Source organism: Prinia subflava, chromosome 13 (genome assembly GCF_021018805.1).
Source record: "Prinia subflava isolate CZ2003 ecotype Zambia chromosome 13, Cam_Psub_1.2, whole genome shotgun sequence".
Taxonomy (NCBI): domain Eukaryota; kingdom Metazoa; phylum Chordata; class Aves; order Passeriformes; family Cisticolidae; genus Prinia; species Prinia subflava.
In genome coordinates, this window is record NC_086259.1 from 12,082,380 (window position 1) to 12,106,379 (window position 24,000).

The 24,000-nt window shown below is 41.8% G+C and overlaps 1 protein-coding gene across 3 annotated transcripts in view; it reads right to left on the reverse strand.

Annotated features, from left to right (window-relative positions):
- Positions 1 to 5,315: 5,315 nt before the first annotated feature.
- The window catches only part of SLC12A4 (solute carrier family 12 member 4), a 45,764-nt gene continuing 27,079 nt past the window's right edge, over positions 5,316 to 24,000 (reverse strand). For all 3 annotated transcript variants that reach the window (XM_063410377.1, XM_063410379.1, XM_063410378.1), the window contains exons 5-24: positions 23,651 to 23,705; positions 23,191 to 23,321; positions 22,519 to 22,760; positions 20,506 to 20,720; positions 19,450 to 19,614; positions 19,272 to 19,370; positions 17,653 to 17,710; positions 16,887 to 17,061; positions 16,392 to 16,510; positions 15,830 to 15,928; positions 15,400 to 15,519; positions 14,323 to 14,427; positions 13,194 to 13,362; positions 11,753 to 11,948; positions 10,892 to 11,061; positions 10,583 to 10,714; positions 10,379 to 10,486; positions 9,528 to 9,712; positions 6,779 to 6,912; positions 5,316 to 6,467 (exon numbers count right to left, since the gene is read on the reverse strand). In XM_063410377.1, coding sequence (XP_063266447.1) covers positions 6,376 to 6,467; positions 6,779 to 6,912; positions 9,528 to 9,712; positions 10,379 to 10,486; positions 10,583 to 10,714; positions 10,892 to 11,061; positions 11,753 to 11,948; positions 13,194 to 13,362; positions 14,323 to 14,427; positions 15,400 to 15,519; positions 15,830 to 15,928; positions 16,392 to 16,510; positions 16,887 to 17,061; positions 17,653 to 17,710; positions 19,272 to 19,370; positions 19,450 to 19,614; positions 20,506 to 20,720; positions 22,519 to 22,760; positions 23,191 to 23,321; positions 23,651 to 23,705 — 2,769 coding nt within the window. In that variant the 3' untranslated portion in view covers positions 5,316 to 6,375. The remainder of the gene's footprint in view (positions 6,468 to 6,778; positions 6,913 to 9,527; positions 9,713 to 10,378; positions 10,487 to 10,582; positions 10,715 to 10,891; positions 11,062 to 11,752; positions 11,949 to 13,193; positions 13,363 to 14,322; positions 14,428 to 15,399; positions 15,520 to 15,829; positions 15,929 to 16,391; positions 16,511 to 16,886; positions 17,062 to 17,652; positions 17,711 to 19,271; positions 19,371 to 19,449; positions 19,615 to 20,505; positions 20,721 to 22,518; positions 22,761 to 23,190; positions 23,322 to 23,650; positions 23,706 to 24,000) is intronic.

The following is a 24,000-nucleotide window of genomic DNA, read 5'->3' on the forward strand; positions in this document are numbered from 1 at the left end:
CTCGTATGACATCTTACCCTGTCTGTCCCTCACACAAGCCCCTGTCCCTTCCTTCTCACAGCACAGCCAACAAACTCCAACTGACTCTAATCAGCTAACTCACTCTCTATCACACCCGTAACTTGGAGGGCAAGGCTGTTCCCACTCTTGGGTAATTAACACAGCTTCAAATATTGGGGGCAAGATTGCATTTAGCATTATCTCTGTCTTCCCATATTCTTTGTGCAAAACTGGTGTTTCAGGACAACAAAGGCCACTCTTAGTATTAGAGGACAGCTGAAGGGGAGGGGAATATGTGAAGACGTAAATGCAATGCTTTAGAGTACACTCTAGAATTTATGACTTGGCATACTTATATCACATACCTGTCCTTTCTCCACTTCCTTTCCAAAAGTACTCATCTTTACAGACACATTTTGAGTAACTAGATCTGTCTGACAGTTTTCAACCCCAATAAAATTTATTTATACACAATTAAAGCTGACATGTGCTTTAGATCACACTCTGTATTTGGAATTAATCTCCTTGATCTTACATACAAGTTTATACCCATAGGAGTCAAGTGGACATCAGAGTGAAAAATCTTTTAACTTTTACTGAAGCAATCAGCTTTTTCCTCCAAAGCCACCATTCTGGGCTGCCATTGTACCAAGGTACAGCCTATACAGAAAGGCAGAAAGTTTTGTGCATGAGACAGCAGAAGAAGCAAACATCAGAATTGGACTTAGCACTTAAGGCTGTACTGAGTTCCAAGACAATATTATCCACTGTCAGTGTGCTTTCTTAAGATGTATGGCCTGACTGCACAGACACTGAAATAAAATACTTCTGTTTTGCCCAGTGATGTGGGGCTTATGCCAGTTTTCATTAATTACTGACACAACAGGTGGCAGAAAGAATTAAGTAGATGAAGGGTAGGTCCAAACACAAGAAGTAAATCAGGTCTATTTGAAGTAGCTGATTTTAAAATCTGAGAACAAAAAAAAAAAAAAAAAAAAAAACCAAAAAAAACCCCAAAAAAAACCACCCAGTGTTATAGAAATGATGCACTACTCTGGTACTAACATACCTGCTAAGCTTTGCTCAAGGCAGTCTTACACAGCTTCAAATTTAGTTAAAAACTATGCATAAGAGTTAAACTGAATCACCTAAGAGACAGGCTGGAGAAAGCCAGTCTCCCTCTCTCTCTCTCTCTTTCTCTCTGCTTTTTATTTTCAGTATGTTCATTTTAGTTACTGACCTGGCTGACCACTTCAATAGGCTCTTTTGAGGTGAGAAATATCTCCATAAATGCAAGCAATTTGTGAAAATTGTTACAAGTAGAGCCCAACTAAACACACTGTCATGAAAAACAAAGCTGAAGCCACTCTAATGAAAATTGAGCTAATTTAAAGTCCATAAACAATAAGCAGGGCCACACTTCACCCCTAGCACAGCTGGCCTCTGAGGAGGCTGATTGTACTTGTCCTTGAAAGAGAAAAGAGCAGATAAGCCACAAAGAGTTATATTGTGGGGACAGATTGTGCAGACCCTGGTGAAGGACATGAAAGGAGCCAAATAAAAATATATTCAGTCCTGATTGTAGGCAGCTTATTTTGATGGGAACTATTTACATATTTTGCTTAGATCTATAATGTTCCTGTAGTGAATTTCTTTTTTTTTTAAGCCTCAGCAATTGATTCCTTATTAACCAGTTTGAGGAGAGTGGGGTATTCATCTAAGAGAAAGCAAATCAAAACTTTAATCATAACTGTAAATTTAAAAGCAGGATCAAATTAATTGCAATATTTAGCAAATTGTTTCAGACATCACTGGCCTATTGTATGACACAGACCTGAGGTCTCTAATATTGTTAACAATTATCAATTCCATCACTGTGGGCCATGGACACTTCTTGAAACATTTCCATTTCAATGCTGATATCTGTGTTATTGATATTGCCAGAGAATGGCAGAAATCATGGCAAGCTGGAGAGCCTTAGACCTTGTAGTGTCAAGTACTGGTGGCTCTTTTAAGAATCCCATGAGATGGTGCAGGGAAGGGCAGGAGAAGCTCAGACCTGTGCAGAGGGCAGCTGGGGATAGCTCCTGTTGCCGCTCAGCCCTACCCAGGGATGCCTTTACTTTTGAGACTGTCCTATTTGTTAGGCTTTCACCCGGGTCTCAGCTGAGCTGCAGCCCAGCACACACAGTGACTGCACTGGCTGGCACTTCTTGAAGCACTCAGGAGCTGACCGAGGAAAGAACATCAGACCTGCCAGGAGTAAGCAGTGTCTGCTCAGCTGCAGGCACCTTCCCTGGCTAGAGGAAGAGATGTGCCCTTAAAGATGCTGTTCCCAACAGCAAGAGCCCTACTTGCATTATTTCAAGAGTGGAGAGAGAATTTTAGACAGACGTCGCCAACCGCAGACTCCATTTTAGTCAGCTGTCCACTACAGGGTGTGTTCTGTTCAGAGAGCTTGGAATACAGACTGTGACTCCGGTGGGGAACTTTCCTCCCAAACACACCGCCTGCTGTGGGTCTGACTGTGCTGTCTGACCCGGGAGATCCAGAGCAACGGGGAACCACTCCCCGGGGAAAAGCAGCACTTTGTACCGGCAGGATCTGCCCACAGGTGCCCTATCTGACCCGCGCTGTGCAGGACGGTAATTACACCGGAGTGGAACGAGAACTTACGACCTCCCGAGCGCAGCATGAGGCAGTTTTCCCCCTCCCAGGGGAACTACTGAAGAAGCAAGCATTATTACGGATGACGCAAATGAGAAAATGAGAAACGGGGACAGGGCAGGAGAAAAGTGGAAGAGAAAACCTTTAAATTTAGTGCGTTTCATTGGCTATGAGCGCATGCAGAGCAGGGAAGCGCTCCTGGAGGAGCGGCAGGAGGGAGCGCGGCCCGAGCCTGCCCAGAGATCGCGGCCCGAGCCCGCCCCGGGGGCACGGCCCGAGCCCGCCCACAGATCTCGGCCCGAGCCCGCCCACAGACCGCGGCCCGAGCCCGCCCCGGGGGCACGGCCCGAGCCCGCCCACAGATCTCGGCCCGAGCCCGCCCCGGGGGCACGGCCCGAGCCCGCCCAGAGATCGCGGCCCGAGCCCGCCCACAGATCTCGGCCCGAGCCTGCCCAGAGATCTCGGCCCGAGCCCGCCCAGAGCTCGCGGCCCGAGCCCGGCCCGGGAGCCGCACGGGCGGCGGGCGGCGCCCCCTGGCGGGGCGCGGCGGGCAGGGCAGGGCAGGCCGGGCCGGGCGGGGTGGGCGCGTTCCGCCAAGGGCGCTCCCTGCTCCCTCAGGAGGGCTCCTAAACTGCTCACTGACTATTAAAACTGTGCCGTCGATGTTCCAAGTGTAATTCCTTATACCAATGGGTGGAGAGCTAAAATCAACGCTGTCACACTGTATTTGAGTTGCTGTGTTCTCATCTCCTTACCAAATAGGGTCCTAGCATAGGAACAAGAATGGAAGATGACCATTCAGGTACCCTCACAGAAGACTCAGATAGAAATTACCTCTTTTTTCAGTGATCTTTTCTTACACAACCTTTTTCACGCTGTGAACAAGGTCTCAGAGGAACTTATTATGAACCTTCTTCTGGATGAAATGAAGGTTTACATAATTGAAACCTATAAAATCCTTAGGGTCCTCACAATGCTGAATTAGCATGGAGGTTTTCAATCCCCATGGTCTGTAATCGCCTCTGAAAACCCAATCTACTGTATTTGTAAAGAGATTCACTCGGTTGCTTTGATGTTAAAACACAATAAGCCCCAAACAGGATACTTGGGTCAGGTAACAGATGGCACTGAAATCCTTTAATGAGGTGAAATCATCATCCAATTGCATAAAATTTCATAAGGAGGTATATGTATTTCTCAAAGTGCTTGAATGAGATCACATTTGTAAAAGTCTGAGGAACGAAAGATTTCATAGTATTACTCCTATAAAAGAATGTTTGCAAATAGGTATTAAATATCAAAATTGCTGTACACTTGGACTCCATTATTCAGTGCTCCGAAGATGTAAAAATAATCTGTACAAATAGCACAGTATTTGCAAATAAGAAAGCTTTATTCTTTCCATCGGTTTGAAAGCATGACATTAATTTTGGGTTTCAAAATAAAAAAAGCAAAGACTTGTTAAAATAAAAAAATACCCAATAGAGAGCACACCCCAGACGTATTTCCTGGCTGTTGTCTCAAAGGGATCTTGGCACAAATGAATACTATCCTGTTCCCATCAGGTGTGTCCTTTACAGAGAACAAACAGGCTTCAACTCTAAAACTCCTATGAAAAGCCTTTTTATCAAGTTATTCAAGACAAAAGCCTCAATAGTTTCTCAGATTTGCGTCTCTCAGACAAATTCGTCATGCTGTGATCAGTGAAACACCCAGGAGTACCACAAGAGACCACCTAGCAGGAGCCCACAGGTCAGAGATGTGTCAATTCCCACCTTTCTTCCAGTTCCCTGGAACATTGTTCACACCTGTCCGTGGTATGGGATCACCACTCTCCCAGACAGAGAAACCTTGAGGGACAACCAGGCTGTGTGTGCTCAATAGCCACAGGGGCAGAGTTCTGCGTGGCTGTGGGTTCTGGCAGTGCCCTGGAGGCTTTACTGCTCACACACACCCCCAGCTGCCCTCAGGTCTAAGCTGGCAGCTCCCCTGGGCAGGACCTGTGCCTGCCGTGGCTGAGTGGGCCTGGTGGGGCTTCAGGTGCCGCGGCAGTCCCTGGCAGAAGCACCTTTGTCAGGACATCCTGTGTGCCAGGAGCTCAGGCACTCTTGGGTGGGGGAGAGTGACTTCAGCTCCTTGTGAGCAGCTGCCATACTCCAGGGGAAGTCAAGCGATGCAGGAAGAAACAGCACACGAGGTGGGTTCTTCTCCTCAGGGTCTTCTTTATTCTAAGGCTCCCAGGGTCCAAGGAACCCTGAATGCCCAGGGAGAGCTAAATTTATACAGAACTCAGAGGGTACATATAGAACTGGGACCAATGCGAGTGGGGATTAGGTTAACAGGCTGGGGAAAGAACCAACAAGGGGACAAGAATTTGCATGGGCTCCCAAAGTCTCCTGGGGGTGCTCACCTTTCTCACCGGGGAGTCTCTCAAGGACACTTGAAAGCAGTTCCCAAGCTTCAGACTTTCCACAGGACAGCCAGATCATCTATGGTAGCCTTAGGAGGTACCACATGTGCCAGCTGAGTGAGCACCAACCCAGCCCCAGCCCCCTGGCCCTCACCTGGCGGCCCCAGCAGTGCCAAGGCTGGACAGGGCAGAGGCTCCTCCTGCACAACGCACCCTCACACACAGAACAGAGAGCACGTTCAAAGTGTATGCAACATTTTATTGAAAAAATACGAATGTTCTGTACATAAGGTACAACTTAATGGGCTTGATAAAATCTCCAGAGACTTATTGGTTAATATAGATCTTCTTTTCCTCTTTTCCCTCTAAGGGCAGAAAGCATACAATAAGCAGCAGGTCCCTGTACTTGTGCAAGTGCAATCCCACTGCTGTGCGTGCAGCATAGCACCTGGCTCTACATGGGACTCCAACATACTAATGTACCTTTGATGGGTGGTCTGCAAGAAATTTAAAGCATGGAAGAACTGCACAGGACTTGTCCTTCAATCCACTGGTGATTCAGAATTTATTGTGAGATCTCTGTTCTCCTAAACAGTCTGCATCTGCATATCCAATATTTCTGACAAATAAATACAAAAATAAATAGGGATCTGGCCTCACAGAACCTGAAGTCTCAGAAGCAACAAAACTTATAGCAAGCTACATACATAATTTCAACTATATCAACATAATTTATTTAAATCTCTATCAATAAATGTATTAAAAGTATAAATTCTTACCCAATACTGAGAGTTTAGTTCTGGAAATAAACCCAGAAAAGGAAAGCTTTTTCAGTCCTCTCTTACAATTTAGTGTGCTCTTAGAAAATGCTTTATAGCTGAACTTCAGCAGAAACTAGCTGCTATATAATGCACTTCTATCCCCCAAACCTAATATAAAAAGCTTTTTAAATCTTTTTACAGTAACTGGCTTTCATGTCCTAACTTTACATACAGTTACTAAAAATACTGCACGTAGCAGTGCTGACTAAAAATAGGTTTAGTGTTAAAACTACATGCACAAAGGCTGGGGTACCAAAGCAGAAACTGAATAATGTGGCAGCTTCACAATTCATGTTGCTAATTGGATGGTGTAACAAATACTGCAATCCCAAAAGATATGTATGTTGCAAATGGAAAAACAATGAACAGGACTGGATGAGAAAAAAGGCAAAAATCCTTTTTTTCTTCTCCGTTTAGAACTGGAATGTCCGTAATGGTCAGGAAGATTAACATAGACCAGGGTTAGAAGCTTCTACATCAGGAGTAAATGGTGATGACTTCTCGGCCGCCACCTCTAACAAGTAATACCCTCTCCAGGCCCTCTGTCAACACTTCCAGGAACTCCATGTCTGTTTCAGCAAAGTCAAGGACAAAAGGTATCAAAACCAAAACACACAGTGATTAGACCATGCCCAGCTCACAGGCCTCAGCTCTGACATCATTTAGTGCAAGTACCCCTCTAAGTACCAAAATTCTGCGAGTTTGTGGCACTTTTTCCTTTGAGCAATCACTGCCTTACAGCCACAAGCCAGTACCCTCCACTCAGGGGACACTTTGTCACATATTACAGCACTGGTGGACAAATTCAATTCAAGAGAATTCAAGAGAACAGATTAAAGAAAAACCTTCTGTGTGGCCCAGGCCTTGCCTGAAAGGATACAGTTTTCATCTCCATCGGTGTTCTTTGGAGGACCAGGCATGTTGAGGAGCACAAGTCTGGCATCATGGGATCTATTTACAATGACTTCATTTAGCTTCACTGCTGTGTGCATCCTTCGGACATTAGACTGGTTCCTGCAGAAGAAGCACATTCAGACTTACTGTTAGAAACACGCCTCTGAACACTGAATTATTAAAAAGGTCCTTTAAAAGCACACTCAAATGTCCTAAATACTCTGTTAAATGTCAACTCAACACAGTGATTTTCTTCTAACTTTACGATGAAGACACAAAAGACTGTTCCCAGACTTACTCAGGTACAGCTAGTCCGCTGGCTTTAAGATCTCTGGAGTCAAGTCTCCAGTTTAGAAAGTTACACTGCTCTTCAAAGATAATACAGATGATTGATCAAGATGATTTAGTGTTGCATAAGAAATTAAAACACAGTTGCACGAGGGGATGTGCTCTTCCATCAGGCACAGTGGTGACTGCAGGGCCGTGCCCCAGAGCAGGCACCTCTCCACTCTCAGCAGCACCCAAATCCCCCTGGGAGCCAAGCAGGAGCCTGGCACCGCCCTGCTCAGCCCAGGTGCCCAGGGCACACCTCCCTCTTGTGCTGAACAGCAGTTGGCATCTCCAGAGAAAGGCTGGGCTGCTACACACTGCAGTCACGTAACACAGGATGGCAGCCCGGAACGGGCTGGAGGCAAAGGGCTTTTCTGCAGTGTTACAAGGATGTGAAGCCCTCCCTCAGGACACTAATCAACCTCTCTGCCTGGCTGTTTCTCAGAAACACTTCTACCCAGGTGTCTTTAGAATCTCAGTCACACTTTCAAACTTGAGTAGCCACTCAGTTCAAAAGTAAGGGGAGAAAAGGGAAATAGGTGCAGCATAATCTCATATGCCTCTGCTCCACAAGAATCCAGGCTAAGAGAGGTAAAAGCACTAATTGTTTGCAATATATTACACAAAATAACTTCAATTCATGCAGGAACAAAACTCAAAAGTAACCTCTGAGCATTTTATGCCAGGGAATATTTCCTTCTTACAGGAAATCAGCCATTATTTTGGTAACATAAAAGGAAATGCAATACAGAAATAAACTTATCAAAAGACGAATATATATATATACTTTTGAGGCTTTTCTACTTGAGCTTTGTCTTCATGTTAATATAGTAAAAATAAGTATTAGTAGAAACAAATTAAATATGAATCTGTGGTTTCATGGATTCAGCTTTGCATGATATGTGAAACTCTTTAGTAACCTTGCTGTTCTTCTGAATATTCAGATTTGCAAAGAAATAATTTATATACACAGAAAGAGGAAGACGCAGTGGGAAGAACCATGTTTATTATACTAACAGAATAATTTACCCAGTGTAAATTACCTCTCTGTTACTTCATGGTCTTATTTAATTTGGAGCAAGGACACCCACTGTCATCACCACATCAGCTTCAGAAAGCCAGGGATAACACTGAGTTCAAATTATGTTTACAGGAAGTGAGGAAAAAACCAGCAGCAGGATCATAACAGTTGTTAGCTATGCATAGTTTTGGAAAGGGAGTTGAAAACTAAAGGTTTGGTTCTCTCTAAAGTGATATTTAAAACTGGCATCTCCCCAGTGATTTGAAGGTGTAGGCTACAAGAAAGGGCTTGTTTAGTGCCCAGAAACTGCCAGAAATAACATCCTAGCAGTTTTGTGGATTGAGAGCTTCTCCAAATGAATAATGTTTCCTCCTGCTTGTGTCATGCTCTGCTTAGGAAAATAGGTTCAGACAGGAATTGTTTTCTACTCTTAGTTCTCGTCAGGACAACTCTTGTAGTTTGTTACATCCTATTTATAATGATACTTAGCTTAAGTAGCTAATCCTGCTCCCTTTAAAACACTGCTAAGACTGCTCAACTCTAGTGCCTTTTCTTCCATCAGTACACAAAATTTTCTTGCTTTTAGCTGAGAAAATTAAGTCTTTCCCCTCAATCATCTTAATGTACTTCTAATTTAAATAACAAACTTACAAGTTTTCCCACCCTCTGAAAGCATGGAAGAGGAAAAAGTACAGGTAGTTAACACCAAATTCAGCAGAATTTCTACAGTATGATTCAGCCTAAAACAGATTTGAATTCTGATTTATGAGGAAGAAAAATCTGGAACTTTGCCAAGTATGCAAAACTGACTGAGCTCTTCATGTGAGACGCAGGACATCAAAGAAGTCACAGGAGATTCACACAGTTTTACACAAAGCCAAAATAGACCTTTACTTCTCACTCTTCAGGGGGCACACACAGTACCACAGCTGTTGTTACATGTCAGTGCTCCTGCAGCAGCAAGTCTCAGAGGGTTTATCACACACAGATGCTATTCCAAGTCACTCATCACCATCCCCACAGCTTCTTCCTTTATGCGTTAAACATCCCCACTAGACTGTGAAATGATCTATTTTTTAAATTCTGATTAGATCAGTGAAATTATCAGTGTGTTTTATTGAGGTATTTGGAAGAGAGGAGGGAAGTTGTTAAAGGATTTAACAGTTCCAATTTAGAATTTGGCTATACCAAGTGAAATATTGAGGGATATGTGCACATTTGATTGGTTAGAGATTTCTGGGGAGGCTAACTGCTGTCTTTTCATAGCCAGGTCTCAATGTTTATAACACAAGTCCAAACCAAGGATTAGGAAACAAAAGATAACAAAAGAACAGCACATGTAGAGCTTCAAGAGATGCAAAGTGTAGACTTAGACAAGACTCACGGTTTAATGGTGATGAGATCTCTAAAGCTTCCCACAGCACTGCCTCGGTTCCTCTTCTCAGCATCACATTTCTCTTTTGTCCAGGTCATCTGGATATTCTCAGGAACAGGGTCTGCCTCATCTTCCTCATCTGAGTAGAGGCTCTCCAGACGTGCTATTGAATGTCTGTCCTTTACAAGCTGAGCCTGGAGGGCACATGAGTGACAAGGAGGACTCAGAGACTTAATTTTATGCTACCTGGTGCTCTTTAAATAATTACAGACTTTTTGTTCCACTGTATCTTTTATTTTGCTCCTTCAATTTAGCCTTCAGGAGAGTCCTGATACCAGGAATCAGTCCTAGCTGAAGTCTTACACACCAAACTGACTCTTAACAGTTTTGATGGGTGTAAGCCAAGCAGAATTTGCACTGACAGAAGCCTGTATCCATACAAGAAAAAGTATCCAGCTCACATCATGACATGGGCAGATAAAACAGACAAGACCAGCTCAAAACTGAAAACGAAAATAAAAACCTTGACAAACACATGCAGAAAAGATGGATCATCTCTCAAAGCTACATGTCATAGACATCATAGTTACATGTCCTCTAAGCCCAAACTGGAAAGACATCTTCAGCAGGAAAACAGGATATGCTATAAATTGAGACAAATACCGGATATCCCACATAAAGAAAGAAACAGGAGCTACAAGCAATTTTGGGAAACAAAAAAAGCTACACTAAAAGTATTTCCTTACATGTTTAGAGCAGAGGAGTTAAATTTAAGCAGCAGCTACATGACACACTACTAAGGAAGGCACTTTGTGTCATCCCCCTCAGCAGCCCATAGAGAACAACCACAAATGACATACCTCCCTTTCCCTCTCTGTTTTTGTCAGCCTCATTTGCCTCAGCATCTGAGATCTCTGCTCCATCATAAGAGTTCTCTCGTAAGTATACGCTGAGATATCACTATTGTGCTGCAGAAATAAGGACAGATATCGTGCTTGTAATCAAGTCATAAGCAAACATCACCATGTACACAATAAAGTGAGAAGTGGGCTTAATTCCCTTACCATTTCTACCACTTCTACCTCTGCCTCTATTCGGAGTTGATAGAGGAAAGTAGCCAAATCCTTCTTCATCTGGATGCTGTTATCATCCATCTGAGCAACAGTAAAAATTCTCATTTTGCATTTTCTCCAAACCTGGTGAGGGAACACAAACTCTCAGTTATTTGAACCAATGATACTTTGCTCTACAAAACAGAAACTTAGCAAAGTACCCACTCTCATTTATCAATACAGGCTCTACAACTGGACGAGGTTTCTTTAAACTAAAGAAAGCAGAAATAGGTGGGGGACATTCTCTGCATAGCTGCTTACTTTGTGCTGTTTGAGAAGAAAAGGAAGCAACATCAGCATGCCTCCATCGTGCACAATCCACCACACATCAATGTTGCCTTCGTTGTAACGCTCATGGTTGCTGGGGTAGAAGGACACATTTTTGGGAACCAGCAGAGCCAGGTGAGCTGCAGTTGTGCAGCGAACAGTACCTGCCCAGGAGGGGGAGAACACATTTACTTCCAATTCTGCAAGAGCCATTTATGGTTAGAAAAACGCTACTCATTGAGCAAGTTCAGTAAATCCTAAAAGTCATCACTTAAATAAAGAAAAGTATGTACAGCAAGGCTTGTACAGACAGGTAAGTCCAAGTGACAAAGCCTGGATAAAGCAGACTCACAGGAACACAATCCTTATTTCACACTCGAAAGAAAAGCAGCAACCTTCAAAGCTAAGTATGAGGAGACAGCATCTGCTCTGCTCTAATTTGATTAAGTAACTGGACCACAGTAGGAGGAGAGAGACAGAGGCAAGGAGAGTGTTATCCACTAGTGAAGGATAGGTTAGAATCAGTGACAAAACAGAGATTGTCTAGGAAATAAATATACTTTGCCACAAAACCAGCATGTTGTAAGCCCGTAATTTTTTAACCATTCATTAGACACATGAGTTTTAGCTGCTAGATTAACCTTTGAAGATCTTCCTTAGGTCTTTTACCTACAGGAACAGGTATTTCAAACAGAGTTTTGTGAGAAAATATCTGCTTCTCCATCAATACTAGAAAAAAAAGACAAACCCAAACCCAATCTTACAAGAATTCTGTTAAAATCCTCTGTGGGTACCATGTGTGTGATAAACACCTCTGTTCACAATGTCTGATCACACCAAACCTTTAAAGCTCACCTATAAATGTCTTCCAGGACCTTGGATCTTCACTCTGTCTCCAGCCATAGGGCCACCCCAAAACCACAGTGTTGTGCTTCATGCCACCGAGTCCACAGGACTGGATCAAGTGAGCAATTCCCTCTCGAACCTTATTGGCTACAACTACTTGACAAAATCCTTTAACCTTCTCAATTTCCATCATATTCTTAATAGTCTGCAAGACAGACAAAGAAAAATCTCAGTTTTCCTTTCCAAAAGGAACTGCTAATATTTCTCTGTCATGAGATTACAATGTAAACTCCTGGTTCATATGTCCATACGTAAAGCATATTATAATGCAAAGTTCTGCTCATTAGGTTTCCTTTATAAAACAAAAGAGAAAACACCACTTGTTTAAAACACAGTTTCTTTCCAAACATAATCATTTCTAACAGATTAAAGTACAGATTTTTTGGTTTGTGCTATCATCTCTTATACATAGTAGTAGATAGTGATATCTGTGTTACTATTTTACTTTCTATTTTCTAATCCTGTAACACCTTTTTAAACCCAAGGCCAGTTGACTTCATTTAGATTTCCAGTTTCAGATTCCCATGTAACATGCTGTGTTATATTAAATTTACAAATATAAGCACCAAATCCCCCACACTAGCAAGTATATCTTTTATTTGTTTAAAAACTAAATAAACTTGATCAACACATAGCCCACGAACTAATTTTCCTTTTGTACCATTTTTCCTACAGAAAAAGTCTCTGGGGAAGCAAATAATTATGCTGATGTTATACAGATATAAATAGGGCTATGATGTCATGTTTACATAATGAGGAAGATTAAATAATTTCTTTTAAAAATTTCAGGACCATCTTTCCATGCTTTTTGTAATAGATTTATCAACACACTGAAGAAGAATTTGCTAAGTTGAACAGTTACTGAAATCACAGAATCACTATGTTGGAAGAGACCTTTAAGATCACCAATTCCAACCCAGCCCTAACACCTCAACTAAACCATGGCTCCAAGTGCCACATCCAGTCTTTTGTTAAACACATCCAGGCATGGTGACTCCACCACCTCCTCAGGCAGACCATTCTAGTACTTTATTACTCTTTCAGTAAAAAAAACTTTTTACTTGGAATATTCAGAAAACTAAATGGTCCTCTTCCCTCCATTAAACAGCATACAGAAACTTCTACAGTAATTATTTCCTATAAATGAAGGCAGTTTTATGCAGTAAGGCTGTTTACAAACATTGTGAGCATTGATCTTGCATTCCCAAAGGCACAACTGGCAGCTGAAACATGTATGCAAGTCCTTTACTGAACAGCTGTGGTACTGCTGAACTTGTTCTGTGTTTCATGGAAGTCTTGTTAAGACACTTTTTTCCACATATAATTAGGAAACAAAATTTTGCGTTACTGCCCACTCACCCCTTTCCACTTCAGGATTTAAGACACTGACCTGCTCAGCAGCCTGGGCCTCTCCGTAAGTTTCCAGGAAATTCCCTTGGATGACTGATCCTATGATAGTCAAACCTTTACCAGCCTTCAGCTGGGATGCAAATGTTAACAGTCTAGGGTATTTCACATGCAAATCTTCATCAAGTTTCAGAAGCACCAGCAACTGAGGCCTGCAGAAAATAAAAAAGACAAGACATTTTTTAACGAAAGCTTTAACAATAACACATGTAAAAAACTGCCTCCCATCACTTATATTGTGCTGGAATATTAACTCTGAAACATTCTTTCTGTATCTCACACATTCGGGAGTTTTACTTAATATCTTGTTTCTCTTGGTTAAAAGCAGATGTGAAACTGTAGGAATTCTGCTGCTGCACTGTGCTGACAGCAATAAAACCTGCTGATATACCCAGCTTGAGAGGCTTGCATTAGTGTTTTATTTACAGGTATGTTTTTCAAGGCTCTTTTAAGTACTACTGGAGCACACACAGTGTTCATACTGTAGGGCTGTTCTCCCAGATTTAACTGGATATTTGTGCCAAGAAAATATCTGTATTCTGTATCCAGAAACCTGGCACATGGAAAATACAAATATTTTTACCTAAACACAGATCCCACCTCCCTTCTCTTCCTAAAGGTATTGCTACACAATCGAGTTGCTTTCTGTCTGGCTAACAAGTAGAAAAAGATTTATAAAAGACTTAATAAAACTCTGTCTTTGATAGATTCCTGTTGCTCTTGCTCAGAGCCCAAGGGTTGTGCAGCCAAGAGGAGGGTTCTTGCCCACTTAATCTGTTCTCAACATCAAGAAGGGATGACATCAGAAGGAAAAATGTTGGCCACTGTTCATTTCTTGGCCTCTACACCTCTGTATTCACAGACCTCCAGTTTCCCCAGGTTCTGAATTCACCAATTTGGAGCCCAGTTAAAGATCCAAAGGGCACTAAAGGTCTGCCCATACAGGGGCTACACAGCAGGGCTCGGCAGCGACAGCTTACTACAAACTCAACGCCTCTTTAAAATATTCTGGGCATCTAAATTCATTCACACATCTTGTTTAGGGTCCAGTTTAATTCCTTTAGTGTAAGCAGATCCCCACGACAGCCATTCCATTAGTCCAAGGTGAGTACCTCCAGTTCTTGGTGTGTGGAGGGCCCTCCTCCAGCCTGAGCAGAGCGTATCTGGCTGCGCTGAGCGACAGGCCCCGGATGCCATCACCCCACTCCTTCTCTGCTCTGTGAGGGACAAACAGGTCAGCCAACACCTGGCTCCACTTCACTGGACACTTACAGACAGGCTACAGAGATCTGAGCACTTACAGAGAGGCTACAGAGATCTGAGCACTTAGAGACAGGCTACAGAGATCTGAACACTTACAGACAGGCTACAGAGATCTGAGCACTTACAGACAGGCTACAGACATCTGAGCACTTACAGAGAGGCTACAGAGATCTGAACACTTACAGAGATCTGAACACTTACAGACAGGCTACAGAGATCTGAACACATACAGACAGGCTACAGAATCTGAGCACCCTACAATGAGTTTAACAACGTGACACGCAGCATGCACTGCATCTACATTTATCATTTGTACATGCATGTCAGCAATATCACAGATCACATAAGAAAAGTGAAAACGTTCCAGTACAATATATATACATATATGATGAACCACCATTCTGGGCTTAATTTGTAATCAATACTACAGAAAACACTTCCCAAGTGTATGCAAGCATCTGGCATTTCAACACACAATTTAGTTATTAGGCCAAATGAAGTTATAAAGCCACACTACAGCCTGACTCCATTCAATGCTGATCTCCAGCAACCCAAGCAGCAGACTCAATTTTTCAAGGACTGTTCTAGACAGACCTTTGCAGCAGATAAATGGGAACATAAGGGTTGGCATCAGCTGTTCTGGGCCTGAAGTAATCATGTGCAGTACACAGCAGATAGATCCCAACCAGTTTTCTCCTTCCTGTGATTCAGGTTTCACCTAACACCTTTAGAGGCTTAACAACAAAGTATTTCAGGGGTTTTTGCTTAGCAGTGACACAGTAAAACAATGAAAACAAAAATTAACTGATAAGGAAAACCCTCCAAGTCATCTCTGGACAGTTCCTTTTCCAAATGTGAAGACTAGAGATAATTCTTTAAAGAAATCCAGCCTCCTTCTTACCCTTTCTTATCCAGTTAATACTTACCCTTGGTATTCAATGTACTTGTAAATCATGCCTGCAATCAGCATAGCTACCAAAGCATAATACCAAGATGAAATGAACATCAGTGCCAGGCAAATACTCATGCCTAAAAATGACAGGGCCCTAAAACAAAAAGCAAAGGTATTAATAGGTAGTGGGGCAGAAAAGCTTAAAAAACAAGTCAATTACATTCTTGCTCTATTTTCTTTAAACTGTCTCTGCTGAACTGGCAGTGAAAGCAAAGCCTCCAACGGATCTCCCCAGTCCCACCAGTTTTAGTATCCTGCTGTTAAAATGAAAGTCTTGTGTCATGAAATATCTGAGTCTGGCTCTTGTGTACAACTGATAACCAGAGAAGCAGAAGATGCTCCTGCCCTCCTGGGGAAGGTTCCAGGTGCAGACTGCAAGTCAGAGCTGCCAGCCCTTCACTCACCAGTGGTAGTACTTGAAGCGTGGCCGCCAGTTCGGGGTTCGCAGCAGTGTCTGGACTGCACACGCCAGATTAACAAAGAGGTAACACATCAAGAAAAACCTGCAAAACCAAAGTGCAAAACCTTTTAGCAAGCCCATTTATAGATCCTGGCATATATTGTAATTACATGATTGATTTCAAGTCAAAATCCCGCTGCTCTGTCACATGCCATGTCCCCCTACCCCTCTGATTTTTATTATCACCATGAAGTCGCTAGAACAATTTTTAAATTGGATCAAGTTAGATCTGTTCACAACATAATGCTTTGTTCTGTGGTTAAAATGTTTTTCCAAACCAAACAAATATATAATATAAACTTGCTTATTCACAGAATACTCCAGAGTAGAAATAAATAGATTTACATGCAGAGCCTGAAGTCAAAGGAATAACAGAAATTACAGAAGTGGAAACCAGCTAATTTGCTTTACTGGTTTAAGATACAGTTCTGAAAGACAATCAAACTACCAAAACTCAAGAGTAATTCCTATACCCTCCCCAAGACAGAAACCAGGCTGTTTCTTACATTGAGAGAATTGGAGCCACCATGTCCAGTGAAGCAATAAGGATTCCTAACTCAGCAATTAATGCCGTTAACAGAAGAGCCCACGTCGGTTCACCATTTGCTTTCCCATGACCAAAGATCTGAAGAAACAGAAACATTAAGCATATCTTCCAAGTATTTCATAAAGTTGTGATGGGAGGAAAGCAAACTGTATTTTTAAAAATAACAGTAATTCTCCTACATACTTCCTTCTCTAGAGCAAGGAGTCAAATTATTCCAATGGCTTGCCATGCTTCACAGAATTAGATGTTTGACTTCTTGATAAAATTACCCCATAAGTCTAGTTAAAAACCCTTAAAAGTATTCTTTGTTTTCAACAAAAGGAAAAAACCCATCAAAAAAAAACCTGCCCCTCACTTCAGCGCTGGGCAAACTGGAGAGAATAAATCTGATTTTAGGAGCATGAAGCCAGCTGGTGAGGCAGCAGGAGCAGAAAGCCCTTTAAGGTGTACACACCCAGAGGAAGGGGATGATGTTGTCCTTGGCTATGGCCTGCAGCAGGCGGGGGGCCCCGGTGAGGCTCTGCAATCCTGCCCCACACGTGGAGAAGAAGGAGCCGATGACGATGACCCAGGGCGAGGGCCACGACAGCGTGCCCACCACCAGGTTCTTGTTCACCGCGTCGCCGTACCTGCGGGCAGGAGACACTCAGGCACCGTGTCCCAAGGACCCTCTGTCACTCGTGTCTGGGGCTTTGGGGTCAGTTTGACATGTCATTTAAATACTGTTATTAATAACACCATATTTTAATCGCTACATTCTATTATTAATAATACTCTATTATTTTCTTAACTAGAAAACACTAGATTATTTGCTAGAATGTAGCAAACAATATGAGTTATTTCTGATATAGTGATTGAAAGTGTCTGCAGCTTGATTTCAACATTTCATGATGCATATTTTAAAATTCTTGTATTATCACAAATTTATGTTCTACTATCACCAAAAAAATGTAAGAACTAAGACATAGGATGGAAAATCTGAGGGTACCAGGCCAGAAAATATCAAATAGAATCAAGAAGATTCCAAAAACAGTGTTTACAATTTACATACAAATATGGTTTAAAAGGCACCCAGAAGGAAAAAATTAAAAAACAAATTAAAAAAAATTAAAAAAACAAGGAGAGCAGTGGGGCATGCAGACAAAACAGGCAAGACAAAACACTCACACTGCAAAAAAAAAAAGAAAATCAAAGGAGAGCATTAAAGCAGTAACACTTACTTATCTCTCAGGACAACACCTTCTATGCAGGCTCCAAATAACAACACACAACTGAAGTCTGGAGGACAGTGTGCTAAGGAAATAGAATTTATTTAGACATGGCAGATGAAAGTACTGTGGAAAGGACAGTAAGTGCCTTCATCCCGTGGCATTTGCACTTCAGCTTCTCCACAAGTATGTGGAAAAGCTGGCAAGGAAATTAATGTCTCATTGCTCACATACACCTTTTAATATTAGAGAATAGTTCTAAGTTTCAGTTTTTAAAAAGGACTGGTTTAAATGCTATGATAAAGGAGACAAAATCAAATTATGCATTTTTATACTAAAATGTCAATTTAAAATTCTGCTAGTACAAAAGCTGATATTAAAATCTTTCTTTTCTCTCTTCCCCTCCTGTGTCTGAAGATATTTTGAACAAATACAGCAAACCATTACCTTGCACATTCTTTTTTTGTATCTCTGCTGGCATTCACATCACCAATAAATCTTTGACTATCAGGTTTGTTATTAACTGTACTGCTTCTGCATTGGGGATGCAGGCTGTTTGGATCTGGCATTCCAGTAAAGTTTTTGATCTTGTGAATTAAGTTCACACAAATGGTTAAATCTTGAATTCTACCCCTGAAATGCAATATAAGTTATAAACTGCAATAAAATGAGAAACATTGCTGCTGAAAGAGACAGTGTCAGCCTCCCCCAGGGTGGCACATGAACATGGACACATCCAGTGACCCACTGGGGGAGGCCTGAGCTGCCAGCAGAGCTGGGTTAAGGCTGTGACCTGTTTTAATATTCATTATGTCCACAGGAAATGCTGACTTCTTGGTACAAGGTCAGTTAGCAGAGAAAGGCTGCGCTCCTAAAGAGCTGGGACAAGCAAGCTGGATCCTGATTTACAGCCTGGCAAGTTTTGGCAAAAAACAGGAATGAAACAGCAGAATTTCCAGGAGAGTCACCATCCTGGCCAGCTGCCCTTTGGGTGAGACTGGAAAGCTCTCCTGACCTTTTTTTTTAGTATTCTATGTTGATAAATTGCCCTTTAGAACACAAAGAGCTAGATAAAGTTGGAAGATCTTGGCTCATCTCTTCTTGAGCAGGAGAGCAAAGATAAAGACAGTCCTTCCTAATCAAAGCTCCTGTTGTCCTAAGCCCTGAAGAGCTGAAAAAACACTTGGGAACATTTAATCCAACTTCTGACTCCAGTTTATCTTGTTCTAAAATGTTCAAGAAAACCTATACTCTTTAAAGTCACTCCAAAGAAAAGGCTTTTTTTAAAATGAAATTTATGAACTCTTCCATTAAAGCCTCTCCTCATCCTAAAGTTTCACTGGAACCTAAAATAAAATTTGCAAGTACACCACCAGCCTGAAAAGCTATAGATCACTGTGTAGTAAAGTACAGCAATGAGAATGCAAAAGAAAAGAACTCAGCACAAAAAGGGGAATGGAAAATAACAGGAAAATAATTACAATTATTTCAGCTCAAAAATTAATGTTCTGTTGTTGTTTTGGGTTTTTTTTTTTCCACTGGCCAACCATACTTGCACTGGCAATTTGAGGAGCTGAAAGCAGTTCCAGAAATCAGATACAATGTACCAGCAGTGTAATTTTAAAGGATACAGACTAGTGATGTGGTGACAATGGCAAGGATTGTTCCAACAGGGATGGATTTCTGTGCATCTTTGAGGTCCCCCGATCTGTTTGAACCAGCCATGATACCTGAAAGAACATTTTGGTAAGATCACAGCTGGGGAGGAAGCCCAGAGCCCCAGGAAGGGCCCTCATGCCCCATTCTCACCAGTCACTGAAGGGAAGAAGATGCCAACCAGCACCATGAACGACGTAGTGATATCTGAGAGCACGTACAGGTGCAGGTTGTTCTTCTGGCCTGCTACATCCACAGAGGGCTGATGTGCTCTCTCCAGGATCTCTCCTTTCTCCAAATAATTGCTCCATAAGTTGTCTTCAAGGTTATTATCACACCACAGAGAAGAAAAGCATGTTCTCATTACAATGGGTTTACAATTGCGGATTACAAATGCAATTCAGTGATCAACACAGGAAAACCATAAATATGTATCAACAGTCTACAGAAGTCTAAGCAATTTAAAGTTTATTATTACTAAATGTAAAATTCTTTTAACCTCATACCTATTTCAACCCAAGGAAATACACTGACTATTTTATGAGCCACCATACCACACAGTAGCTCAGAGAATGCAAAGTAGCAATATCAACCAGTTTTCTAGACAGAAATGGGCTTGTTCTTTAGTCAGTAGAAGAATTACAGAATTATATGTTTGGCATTTGAAATTTCACTAACAAATGCTGAGTCTTCTTGTAATCCTAGAAACCAGGCTGCTGGTTTCTGTGAAAATGGGAACCTCTGGCACTCAGCACCGGCACAAAGCAGCTGATCCTGGTGTTCATTTCAATAATGAACACTTTTCAATTATACTTTATTCAGGAGTGGGCAAAGGAGACACATTATTTCTACACAAGTACTCTTATCTTAACCTGTCTAAAGCAGAGAGCTGTCACTACAGAGTTCTGAAAAATTTTAATAAATTATTCATGTTAGTGTAACTTAAAATTACAGCTGACTTCATGCTGAAATTATGAGATGAACAAGGGAAATTTAATCAATTTTACAGGAGATAGGTACTGTATCAGGATAGAAGTTCCATCTCTTCTTTTTAAAGGTAATAAGACTGGACTTCTTCATTGAAGGTAATTTTCTTCACTGTAATTACATTTCTTCATTCCTTTTTTCTTAACCAGCAGGGAAGAGTTTGACCCATTTCAGCTGCTCCACATGCCTCCTCTTTAAGGGAAAAAAAATGTTTTACCATACCTATTAAAATGCCACTAGCAGCTCCTGGGATTCCTGCTATCTCTGAGACATTGTTCATTAGGAAATATTCATCACAGTGCTCGGTGGTTAAGTTTGTGGTGTGGCAGAAGAGCGCCCAAAGATCAGAGGCCACAGTTACGTTATCCTTAATTACAGTTTTGGCACAAACATTAAAGTTATCTCTTGACAGGGTCCTGTTGCCCAACATGCAAATCCTGGAAGGGAAACATGAACACCAGAGTTACTGGAAGTTACTGGGAACATGAAATGCACACTTGTCTATATTTATTTTTTATACCATGTGGAATCTTCAAGCTGCTCTACTGTGCTACATCATTTCTCTCCTTCAAAAGGATGGTTGTAGCATGACAAAGACTTTCTGTTCCCTTTGAGGGCCAGAAGTATAAAGCTACTTTTTTGATTCATGGAATTTGATTGATTTATCTTAAACAATAAAAGGGAACAATTAGGAGAATTTGGGGGTTTTGTTGTTGTTGTTTGAGGTTGGTTTCTTTTATTTTATTGAACAGAACTACTGGAGTGGAAGAAATGTGAAGAGTACTAGAATTCAAATTACTAGCTATTTAGAATATCTAAAGATATTTGGAATCTCATTAATCTCATTAACCCAAAGATATTTAGAATCTTATTGCAACACTTGAATTGCAATATAGACATTTTAGATTCAGAAATAGGAACATATATTAAAATCACAATAAGCAAAGGTTCTTCTTGTCAGCAGGTCTGTGTTTAATTCCTAAAATCCTCCACTGCCTGTTGCATTTCATCTAACCACAAACATCATTTATTTCAGCACTGAAAAATTTTTAATCCACTTGTCAAAGACAATTCCACAAGACAGTGATGTAATGTAACAGCTTCCTGCTACTAAAAGTTCATTCAGCTTTTCTTCCCACTGTCAGAAAACACCCACAGGAAAATAAAGTTTCTTCCATTTTAATTTTAATTCCATTTGAATTCTTTCACAGGTCTTATTGATCACTGAAGACAGGAAAATGGAAAACACAAGGCTGTTTCTGCATGGTTCGCAAGCCTGTGAACTGTAATTCCAAAAAGCCTTCCCCTACAAAATTAAAAATAAATACACTATCTTGTTACTTCAGAAAAAAAGAGGAATACAGTCCAGGAAGAAAGATAGGGAAAACATTCAAGAACAATCTAAGAGATAATGAGGGGAATGTAGAGCCATTGTTTTACTGCTGTAAACCTTCACTGTTGTAAAACACTATAATCATTGGGCCTTAAATATCCAAAGGGAACCCTTGAGGGCTGCAAGTACTTAGTTATGGTCAAAGCATTTCAAGATGTGAATAATTATGCAGATCCAACTCCTCTATTTCCATTCCATTCATCTCTTGTCAGCAGTATCAGCAATTACAGTTTGTATTCCTGGTAAAACACACCCATCCCCACTATCGCTGCTCCAGCTCCCAGTTCAAGAAGCTGATTCCATGTTCAGGTCCACCATGCCAAGGAGCTCGTGCTGGGTCCAGGGCAGGCTCCTCACAGAGCAGGGAAAGGTTTTTGGAGCCTCACCCTGCCCCACACCACACTCCCAAGAGCTGCCCAGTTTCTCAGCAGGAGTTGCCCACACCACAAATTTCCCACCACGAAGGCAGCGTGTGGTGTCTGGCTGGCCTGGGGAAAGGGACCTGCTCCCCAAGAACTGCCCCAATCACCCAACACCAGCACTCACATCCCAGCAGCTGCAGGCCAGGAGATCGGCTCTGCAGGAAGCAGAGTCAGCCTCCATCAGCCTCACCACGAGGCTTCCTCCAACCAACAGTTTAAAAAGTGCAATAACATGTTCATTTTAACCTAAGAAACTTCAGCTCCGTGAGCTCTGTACACTGTCATTACACACAGCTAGAAATATGGGAAAAAAGGCAGCTTCAACAACATACCAGGCACCAGCTTTAAGTAACCTACACTAGAGCCCAGCTTCCAGACCCACAGGCAAAGCTACAACCTGCCCCCAGAAACGTTACTCACGGAAATTCAGGTGGATCGAAGATGGACTTGATAGCTCCAGCGTAAATGGACAGGATGGATATTACCACACAGGCCAAGAAGAGGGAGGCAAATTTGTTCACATACTTCACACCCACGAACACCACCACTGCCATCAGGAGGAGGAACACAGTGCCATACACCCTCATGTTGTTCAGCATGGCACTGGATACATCGTGGACACCAGAGGGGTGAAAAATTGCTGCTTGTGGCACAATGTATGTCTGAAACAGGAGAAAGCAGAAGTGAGCTGGAGGAACAGAACTCTGTCTGGGATTGTGTACCTGCACTAGAAATGTGAATCACTTTGCATTCATGGAATCTGCAGAATCCTCACTGGGAGTCTTTGCCAGGGGAAGTCAAGAGATAACAGCCCTTTCTATGCCAGCAGTACAACTGAGCCAGCTTTATCAAAGACGAGCATGGGTCTTGCATTAAGGCACACTTTCATCTGTGTCAGAAGAGCTCCCAGGCTGCATTCTCAGAGGGTGCAGCTTCCACAGGGAAGCATTAGAGGTAAAGAACTGGACACCAAGGAACTGGACACCTTCCAGTCTCTTCCTGTAAATATGTATACAAATATGGGACAAGAATACTGGGGCACTTTCTGTATGTTATTTGCCTTTAAAGTAGGACCACTCTGGTACTACTCACCAATAAAATCTCAATGGCACCAAGGATATACATGGCTCCTGCAAATGTTGTTCCCAAATAAAAACACAGCCCTACAGCTCCACCAAACTCTGGGCCCAATGACCTGGATATCATGAAGTAGGAGCCACCAGCTGTGAAACAAGAAAAGTGAGAGCAAAATTATAATTTATTGCTATAAATGTTTAAATATTCACAAAAAGAATATAACAGAATTATATACAGTGCACCTGCTACTTTGAGGTTCAACTGAAGCATCTTTTTTGCTAGCACATGGGTAAAACCAAATAAATTGATCTTTAGCCTGACTGATATCTAAATACTAGATATGAATTCATGATTTGTATTCTGCATTAAGCAAATTTCTCTAGAATAAAACCATGTCAACAGCTTATAGTGACTTAGGTTTTGGAAGGTTTTTTACCTTTTTAACACAACTGAGACATTTGCTAGCTACACTTACCTGGAACGACACCGTTTGTGGCAATTGCACTCATTGATATGGTTGTCAACATAGTCTGGGAAAAGGAAGCAATTGTGTCAACAACATTTTTTAAAACATAACTTATTTCTTGATAAAATAAAGCTGCCACTGCATATACGATACAGCATTTCTGTTTATTCTGCCTGTCATTATCTAAAAGAAAACAAGGGCAGCAGGAATTTAATCAGTGAGCTGTTGAGACTTCTGTTTGAGAGATGGCCCTGCTTTATCAGGTCAAACAGTGAGTGTCTGCAGACAAAGCAAGATAAGGGAATGCAGGTGTTCCTCCATCTGCAGACTGCAAACCCAACCAGGGCTGCTCCAGCAAG